This window comes from Brienomyrus brachyistius, chromosome 9 (genome assembly GCF_023856365.1).
Source record: "Brienomyrus brachyistius isolate T26 chromosome 9, BBRACH_0.4, whole genome shotgun sequence".
In the NCBI taxonomy this organism is placed as follows: domain Eukaryota; kingdom Metazoa; phylum Chordata; class Actinopteri; order Osteoglossiformes; family Mormyridae; genus Brienomyrus; species Brienomyrus brachyistius.
In genome coordinates, this window is record NC_064541.1 from 23,218,912 (window position 1) to 23,228,728 (window position 9,817).

General features: G+C 40.5%; 1 protein-coding gene across 1 annotated transcript; it reads left to right on the forward strand.

Moving 5' to 3' along the window:
* Positions 1-1,372: 1,372 nt before the first annotated feature.
* On the forward strand, positions 1,373-3,425 carry LOC125748882 (IgGFc-binding protein-like). Its single transcript, XM_049025548.1, has 3 exons — positions 1,373-1,966; positions 2,556-2,825; positions 3,348-3,425. The coding sequence occupies exons 1-3, from the start codon at positions 1,373-1,375 to the stop codon at positions 3,423-3,425; spliced, it is 942 nt and encodes a 313-aa protein (XP_048881505.1).
* The last annotated feature ends 6,392 nt before the right edge of the window (positions 3,426-9,817 follow it).

The window sequence follows — 9,817 nt, forward strand, 5'->3', positions numbered from 1 at the left end:
GGTGCCTGTAGCCTCTAGTATAGGCTCTAGACTCCCTGAGACCCTGAATAAGACAAATGGTTACAAATGGTGTAACCGGATAATTGGTGTAATGTGGCCTAACACAAAGCAGAAGGCTGCTAACCAAGTCAGAGTCTCTGGTAGCACCTGGTCTGTTAAGTTACCAGTGAAACCTTCACAGACATGCGCTTGCTTTTTGAAAGCCAAGGAAAATTATGCTGATAAAACTTCTTTACCAGTAAAAAGTCACACAGGTTTTTATATTAACATGCTTAATAAAACATTAAACAAGCATTAGAATCGTTATTAGGCTGACAGAACAATTTTTGCCTTTACATAATAATAATCAACACCCATGTCAAATCTCTGGACAATAAGAAAATAGTATTTACCAAAGCAGTGGTATAAATGAATTTAACCAATACAGGTGAAAATATTAATGTAGTTCTGCTTCATTCCATAGGTAAACAATGAGACAAACAACTTGCCGGTGTACCTAAACCATGGACAACTGACTGTAACTTATACTGGTAGCACAGCTGTACTAACTACAGACTTTGGCCTGTATGTTTCCTATGATTATAACTGGGAAGTAATCGTCAAGCTTCCAAGTAGCTACTACGACAGTGTGTGTGGCCTGTGTGGCAACTTTAATGGCAATCCTAACGACGATATGCATGACCCAGCCGGAGACATTGTCTCCTCCCTTATCAACTGGTCCAAGAGCTGGAGGGTGCCTGACCCCCAAAATCCCAACTGCTGGGACACATGTAAGGGCAACTGTCCTACCTGCAGTGGCAATATTGTTAAGCTTTATGAGACAGAGGGCTCCTGTGGTGCCCTAACCACAAGTGTTAACAATTACTTCCTGGAATGCCATGCTAAGGTGGACCCCCAGGCTTTCATGAACAACTGTGTCTATGACATGTGTGCCACCAACGGGGACCGGAAAATGCTTTGCTCGGCATTGGCTTCTTACAGTAATATGTGCCGTCTTCAGGGCATCATTCTTAAAGGCTGGAGGGAGAAATTTAATTGCCGTAAGTATTTTTTAAATACATGTGTAGAGATATAAAATATTAATAAAGAAAAACAGATGAATGAAGTAAAACTCAGAAAGTTGCTGGTTTGAACTCTGTGAATACTCTATTTAGAGATACTCTAACATTCCTAACTATGCATAGACTGTTTATGTATACTAACAGTGCCTCTTTAATTCTTATCTGTAGAGCAAAACCTAAAAAGAGATGAATAAAGTAGGTCTTTCTGAGATGCTGTAATATTCCCAGCTATCAGTAACTGGATAAATTAGATTAGTTAAATGACAATGCTATAATAAGGAATAATTCAGATTCATTTCCACCTTTCAGCCATGAATTGCCAGCCGTACAGCCATTATGAGGATTGCACAAGCCCTTGCCCGCAATCCTGCCCATTCCCAGCTAACCAGCCAACTTGCGAGGGTATCTGCGTGGAGGCTTGTGTCTGTAACGACGGCTACGTCCTCAGTGCAGGCCAGTGCGTGCTCCCCGAGACCTGCGGCTGCTCTTATCAGGGCCACTATGTAAAGCCTAATGAGCGCTTCTGGACCGAGGGCTGTCAGCAGCAGTGTGAGTGTGACCCTGACTTCCGCACGGTGGTGTGCTGGTATGCAGCCTGCGCGGCTAACGAGCTGTGCATTCTCGAGGATGGCCTGCGTTTCTGTCGGCCCATCACCTACTCCACCTGCACAGCTGCCGGAGATCCTCACTACCACACGTTCGATGGATATTATTTCAACTTCCAGGGCACTTGTACATACCAGTTGGTGGCACTATGTTCCAATGACACTAAGCTCATTCCATTCACTGTCACGGTACAGAACAACCATCGCGGCAGTGAAGTCGTAGCCTTTACAAAATTGGTGAATGTATACATTTATGGGCTCACTGTCACCATCAGCAAGAATTTCCCCTACAAAATCCTGGTTAGTGTCCTACAGATAAATACTGAAAAGAAAACGCATTGCAGTAAAATCCCGTTATAACGGACTTCAAGGGACCTGGCAAAACAATCCATTTATATTCAGAGTTGCTGTATGCCTAGAATACAACTACAGGACGCAATTTACTCATGCCACACCCTAGCAGACACACTTTTGGTATACATTATTATATTGTACATGTAGTAATCCAACTTCACCTGACCAGATGCGTGGCTATTAATAATCCCGACTGCGCTGGATATCACCGGCACGCTACATGCCTTGTAGGCGGAGCCTGAATGTCCATTATAGCTGAACAAAACTACAGCTAAAAGCGGCCCTGGGGACCAAATTATTTGTCCGTTATAAGCGGAATTATGTTATATGCGAGTCCGTTATATCCAATGCTTTTTCTGCATGTTGTTAAAGGCGCACGGCTGGGACCAGTGGACGTCGTCCATTATAGATGATATTCTGGTATAAGCCAGTCCACTTTAACGGGATTTTACTGTATTTGCTTTAAATGCTTTAATATTTCCTTAAAATTGGAATTAACCAAGTTGGTATCATTCCCTTATGACATGTATAACAGGTGGATGGCCAGGCTGCGTCTTTACCATTCTATTATGACAACAACCAACTGATGGTCTACCGCAGTGGCTCGATGGCAGTTGTAGAAGTGGGCTTTGGCTTGCAGGTGACGTTTGACTGGAACAGCCTGGTCCAGGTGACCTTGCCTAGCACCTACTGGGGTGCTGTCTGTGGCCTATGTGGCAACTACGATGGAAACCCGACTGATGACCGCACCATGAGGGGTGGGGGTATTGCCTCTACTGATGAGCAACTGGGTGCCAGTTGGCAGGTCGGACAAACAGTGGATTGTTCCTCCACTTGTGAGGGTTCCTTGTGCCAGGGGTGCTCTACCACCCAGATGGATGTCTATCAGGCCCAAGGCTACTGTGGCATCATTACCCAGTATTACGGGCCTTTCTGGGCTTGCCGCACCTACGTTGACCCTAAACCCTACCTGGAAGACTGTGTTTTTGATGCCTGCCAGTACAAAGGTTACCATGGGGTTATCTGCACTGCTGTAGCAGCCTATGCAGTAGCCTGCCAGAAAGCAGGAGTGACCATCCAAGCCTGGAGGAGCAGCACTTTCTGCCGTAAGTTTGTGCTTCATTCTGTGAGAATCTCTTGATTTTCTTTGCATCTTTGACATTGTATATATTTTTTTAAATTCTTTAAATATTAACTTTGGTATATTTATGTTATGAAAGTATTAGCATAAAATTATGAGTGCTGGTTACCATATTTTTTGCTTCTATCTCATGATTTAACCAACATAGACCGGCCTGCCATTTACATGTTGTCCCCCCTTTTGCAGCACCTAGCTGTCCCAAAAACAGCAATTACAAACTATGCTCAGCGGGCTGCCCCGACACATGTGCCAACCTGCCTTTAGCCACCCAGTGCCACATGAATTGCACAGAAGGCTGCCAGTGTGAGGAGGGCTACCTGCTTAGTGGTGACGCCTGTGTCCCTGGGAAACAGTGTGGCTGCTCCTATTCCGGACGGTACTACAAGCTGGGTGAGGTGTTCTATGACCCGATACAGTGCCAGACAAAGTGCCAGTGTGGGGAGAATGGTGCTGTCTCCTGTGAGGTATCTCCCTGCAGCCCTGGGGAGGCCTGTCAGTTGGTTAAAGGAGTGTGGGGCTGCTATCCCACTGGGAATGCCAAGTGCGTGGCTTCAGGCGACCCACATTACACCACCTTCGATGGGAGCAGGTTTGACTTCCAGGGCCGCTGCATCTACACCCTCACTGAGGTTTGTGATAACAGCACAGAGCTGGTGCCCTTTGCTGTGGAGGAGGAGAATGAGCCATATGGAGATGGCAGGGTGGCTGTGACCAAAGCTGTCATGCTGCAGGTCTATGGCTATGTTATCACCATCAAGCAAGGAATGAAATGGGAAGTTATGGTGAGTGTTACACTATTTCACCCTTTGTTTGTGCTGCAAAATTACACACTATTACTATAAACACCACTATAAAAACTGTATAAAAATGTTGTGTCCCACAGTTACTTTATTATTGCTGTTATTTTAATAGTATTATAATTTCTTTGAAATGGAAGCACATTGTAATATGTTGGGAATATTTATCTCAATTTATTTTCGTATCATATTTAACTTATATTTAACTTTTTTTAAGGAATTCCACATTATAAAGCTAGATTCTGCTGTACTTTACTATAATATAGAATAGATGATCAGACTGTATTTGTTAGGATGTGGCATTATATTTGCTTATGGCTCCATGATCCTGACAAGGGTAATGTACTGGTAATGTTATGGTTTTATTTTTGTGACAACATGCCGTGTTTTATGTTCACATACAGGTGGATAAAGTACTTTTCCACTTACCCCTCATTTTGGATGATGGACGCATAACTATAAACCAGGAAGGCTGCAACATCATAGTGCAGACGGACTTTGGACTGAAATTACTCTATGACACTCAGTACTATGTAGAGGTGGATGTCCCTTCATCCTATAAAGACAGACTGTGTGGCCTCTGTGGTAATTACAATGGTGACAGTCAGGATGATTTCCTCCTGCCCAATGGCCAGCAGACAGCCGATGTGGATGTGTTTGGGCGAGCCTGGGTGGTCAACCTGCCGGAGGCTATGTGTGGTGGCTGTGGGAGCCAGTGCCCAACTTGTAGCGTGGACAAGCAAGCTCTGTATGGACAGCTAGAGTTCTGTGGCATCATCAACAGCAATAGTGGCCCCTTCGCTGCCTGTCATGCTGTAGTTCCACCTGAGAACTATGTCAGTAACTGTATTTTTGACCTGTGCACTGTGGATGGAAACAGGACCACCCTGTGCAACAGTGTCCAGGCATATGCCATTGCCTGCCAGAGTGCTGGAGTTCAGATTAACGGCTGGAGGAACAGTTCATTGTGCCGTAAGTGCAAGAAACATGGGGTGCAGTTCATTATTTCAAAATGTTGTACATCTTATTTCTTATATTGTAACCGATGTGCAATCCATCAGACCCATTTTCTTCAGTTATCTTCCACTTTGAAATTTGCAAGAATCCTGTAGAGCAGCTTCCATTACTGAATCTACCTTTAGAGTTTATAGTTCTTGATGGATTGAAATGTCAAAAATTTGCAACAGCATAATGTAAAAATTGTGCAATGGGGTCAGTCATAAACCAAATATTTTGCTTTAGCAACACTGAGAAAAATCATGCATTTAATGTCTGTGTATCCCTCCAGCACTGACCTGCCCAGCCAACAGTCACTATGAATTATGTGCTGACACTTGTGGCATGAACTGTGCCAACCTGGTCTTGCCCAGCACCTGCACCCCCCAATGCTTTGAGGGCTGCCAGTGTGACCCTGGCTTTGTGTCGGATGGAAGCTCGTGTGTATCTATGGATTCCTGCGGATGCATTTATGAAGGCCAATATTTGAAGGTGCAGAAAACCCCTTTTACTTGGTTTAGCGATTTATAGCTCGCTGTCAAATACTAATTAATTGCAAGAAACTGCTACTATAGATTTCAAATTAGCTGTTGGATATGCTGGCTTCCTATATGCATGAAGTTAGCTTCCCATTGCGGGATATTGTGTAATAATCATTGAATCATAGAAACGTGATGTTGTTTCTTTGACAGGTTGGTCAGTCTGTGGTGAACAAGCTGTGCAATTCAAAGTGTGTGTGCCAGGCGACAGGGGCCGTGACCTGTCAAGCGCTAATGTGTCCCGGCGGGCAGGTCTGTGAAGTGCGTGACGGGACCCAAGGATGTTATGTCCGGCAGGGCATCTGCACTGTCCAACAAGGCGCGATCTTCACCACATTTGATGGCATGGAGGGGTACATTAACCATAATGGGGCCTTTGACATCGTCTCAGTCTGTGACAAGAACTTAAACAACTGGTTCCGCATTGTAGTTGAATTGTGCAGCAGGACTGGTTTCCCTGCTGTATCCACGGTATTTGTGTACTACTTGGATACAACAATCATTATAAACAGGCAGCAAAATACCTGGGTGAGTAGCTTTTCTTGGTGGCAAATTTATGAGATGATTATTTCCTGGCATCTATTAATAAATGATCAGAACTTTGACACGTCTGATATTCTGAACGTATGTGCCAATATGGGACAAATAGAGATTGAACTAATAAAAAACTGACAGTATCATCTGCATGATGTTCCTGTTGAAGCATAAATCACTCTGATAACACTTTATGGCTTTATCATAATGCCTTCATAACCCTGAATACATATTCCTTTAAGAATAGTAAAAAAAAATACACATATATATAAACTTGGGGTATAATGGTACAGTTTATCTACAGTTCGGTATGTGTCACAGTTTTTGAGCCATGGTAATAGTACGGTATCTTTATATTTAAAAAGAATATAAAAAGACTTCCCTCTTTAATTGAACAATGAACTCTTTAATTTTTCCATATAACACTCAATTCAGAAAAATGGCAGCATGATGAACTAGGCCTAGGATATGTCTCTACTGTATGAAATAAACATTAAACTGAAAACTGCTCATTAAGTGTGATAACCTGTAGGATATTTGTCTATTTGATTTCAAATTAACAGTGTACATATGTACTGCACCTATAGAATATTAAATTAAAAAGTAAAAAAAGCGTAACAGCAAGGGAGCTAAGCATTCTGTGTTAGCATTCTCTGTAAGCTTTGACAACCTCGAAGTGATTTGCCTTCTCGTTTTTATATAAACAGCGAACCTACTTGTATAGGCAATATTAAATGCAGTAGAGGCTGGTCAATAGAGGGCACTAGGGTGCCACCCTGCCTGGTTTAAAAGGGACTTTTGATTTTTCCTCCTAAAATATATAATTTTAAATAAACAAAAATGACTTCTTTTTAAGTGTGTATGTGTTCAAAATGCACAATAACATGGAATATATATAAAAAGATCATTGTGTTTTGGGTAAAATCAGCTACATGGTTTTGCCCTTCTCACTCAACCTTATTCAAATATCTCTTTTTGGATGTCAGAGAAATCAGCGTAGTCAATTATTGAAACAAAAATACATATAGCAACATAAAATTAGCGAATAAGCATCCTCAGCTTGGATGCATAAACGTTGCCAGTCATCCCAAGCAGAGTCTGGACTGGCACATGGCCCAGACAAACCTCACATTTGCTGGGAGCACCTGACCACGAAGGGTGAACTAGGAGGGTTGCAATAGTATTGCACAGTCATCTCGGGCCGCCATCTTGGTGCAGCCGTATTTAGTGCACTGCATACAATGATGCAAAATAACTTTATACAAAAGAAAAAATCAAAACAATACAGAGAGAATAGCTATTACTGGATGTGACCTACACATATTTTAAGTAAAATGATTGTAAGCCTCTCGCTGACCATTATGAGGATATCAGTAATTAAATGGTTTTTCAAACATCACAGGCAACACTGAAGCAAATGAAAGTAACTAAAGGTAAATTGCCGATAGATTTATTTTATCCATGGATGTGGGACTTTCATTTAGCTGAAGGGACTGTCTCAGTTGTTTCCTTTTTCATCCCTCTCTTGTTGTCTGTGATTGGGAGCTACTGTTGTGTCTGAAGTTCACTGCTGGTGCCCAGTTAATGTTGCCTCTGTCATACAAAGTGGCTAGTTTGCCTAACTTGAAAGCGTTAAGAATGGCCTTTAGGATATGTTTCCAGGTGGATTTTTTAAAGAATCAGAGTAATGTTATGGTCCTGTAATGATAATTTTTATTATTTATTAATTAATGTTGATTTTTAAAGTTAATGAAATTATTACAGATGATTTCTCAGAGAGAGCACGAGTATCCTGCAGTTTGTGTTAAATTTTATTGGTATCATTACTGAAACTGACTGAATATGGCGCAAACAGCCCCACCCAAAAAATTTTCACCAGACTCCACTGTAAAAATGTAAAAATAAGACGAAGTACAAAATGAGGTTCTTACCCTAATGAGATACATTTTTCTTTATGCTGAGGTTCTTTGTTCAAAGATAAGCATGTCAACATTTTCTGAAACAACTGCTACTGAATCCTATCTCTAATATTAAAACATAATAGTAATTTTATTTGACAAGAACATGCACGAAGTTAAGCATATTACTCTTAAAAAGCAACCACTGGCAATTGCAGCAGTAAATGGAGACCGATCGATAATCATGATAATCAAGAATCTTTTTGATGCAGCAGACCCACATAAAATGGGCAAAAAATATCATTCATATAATAATCATTAATAAATTAAATAAATAACTAAATATTTTCCTGTCCATCCAGTTATGTCACAGCTTGCATATTTTCATTCTGAAACATGCTTTACAGTAACTGGACTGGACATATACTGGATTGCAATATGTGATATACCAATTATTATGGGGACCACGTCATTTGTACAAGATGTCATGTTGGGCATAACAGGCTGACCCACATGTTTTTCCATGCAGGAGAAAATTCATCTGCATGTAACACATCTTTGACAATTAAGCACGTTTTGTTGTATAATCCTGCTTTTCACTCCTGTCAATGTATTTATCACTTTCCTGACTCTTTAACTGAGGTTTTTAGATTTTTTTTTCATAAACTACTCTAAAACAGCTTATTTTTTTTGCCTGTTTGTGGCAATTTGTTTTTATTTATGATATATTAACCTTTGTTTTATAGTGACTGTATTGTGACAGTAGTGATACTGTTGATATGTTATGACAGGTAACATAAGGAATCACCATACTTGTCATTTCACATAAAACATATTATTATATCTATACAATATTTGATTCTAGTTTCCAAAAATCCACTGACTGCTGTCATAAATTGTTATGACTTGTTCTTCAGGTTCTTTGAGCAAAACTAATTGGATGTGATGTTCTCTTTGTGTACAGGTAAATGGAAAGGATGTAACGCTCCCTGCAAGACTCACAAATGGGATAACTATCACTACTGTTGATGAACTGCTGATCATACAGATATCAGCAGATTTGCAAGTCTCCTATTCTACCAGCCAGGAGGTTAAAGTGACTATCACAGGTAGTCTGGGTAGCACATTGTGTGGTGCCTGTGGTAACTACAATGGAAACAGCAATAACATTTCACCAATAGGAGGCACGATCTCTGCTAACGTGTCACAGGCCATTAACTCCTGGAGGGCTATGGATGTTTCTGGATGGTGAGAACTGTTCAAAATTAAGTTCAGTAAATTAAATCAACATGTCCCAACGTGAATTGAAGTTATAGTTTAGTTTTAAAATCAATTTCAGTTCCATGCAGTTTTGTTGCGACTAAGAATTTCACACTATTGCCCAGTTTGTCATATAATTTAACGTATTTACTTTTTGGCTACAAAATTTTAATTGTTTTGCTGTTACTGTTGCCTGAGTAGGTGGTTAATTGCATAAATAGAAAGTTCACACATTTAGCTAGAGACTGACGCATTTTTCATTTTATATTTCAGCTGTGTATGAAAATCTTGATGACAATGCCCAAAGATTTCAGCTCTCTAACACATTGTCATTTTGTAATTGTCATGTAATTATGTTTGTCTTGAACGATTTTCACTTCAGATGAGCAAACAATATGTATTCTTGTCAAATAGTTTTTTTTTTAACCAATCTTTATAATCTTTTCAGAGAATGGAATCTTTGTGTCTAAATATGTGAATAAAAACTTAAATTCACACCGATACTGAATAGGTTTTTTTTGTATAATTGTTACAGCTACTTTAATAATGTTTGTTACTTCAGTACCAAGTCCTGGAATTAGCTTCTGCATTTGTGACAATAAATTTCCTATTTCTGTGCTTTTTTCTGCAGA

Excerpts from the sequence above, each read along its gene's own strand:
- LOC125748882 (XM_049025548.1), top strand. The coding sequence starts at position 1,373 with ATGAATTGCCAGCCGTACAGCCATTATGAGGATTGCACAAGCCCTTGC. Across the intron at positions 1,967-2,555 it reads ATTTCCCCTACAAAATCCTG|GTGGATGGCCAGGCTGCGTC; the intron begins GTTAGTGTCCTA and ends CATGTATAACAG. Across the intron at positions 2,826-3,347 it reads AACTGGGTGCCAGTTGGCAG|CACCTAGCTGTCCCAAAAAC; the intron begins GTCGGACAAACA and ends CCCCTTTTGCAG.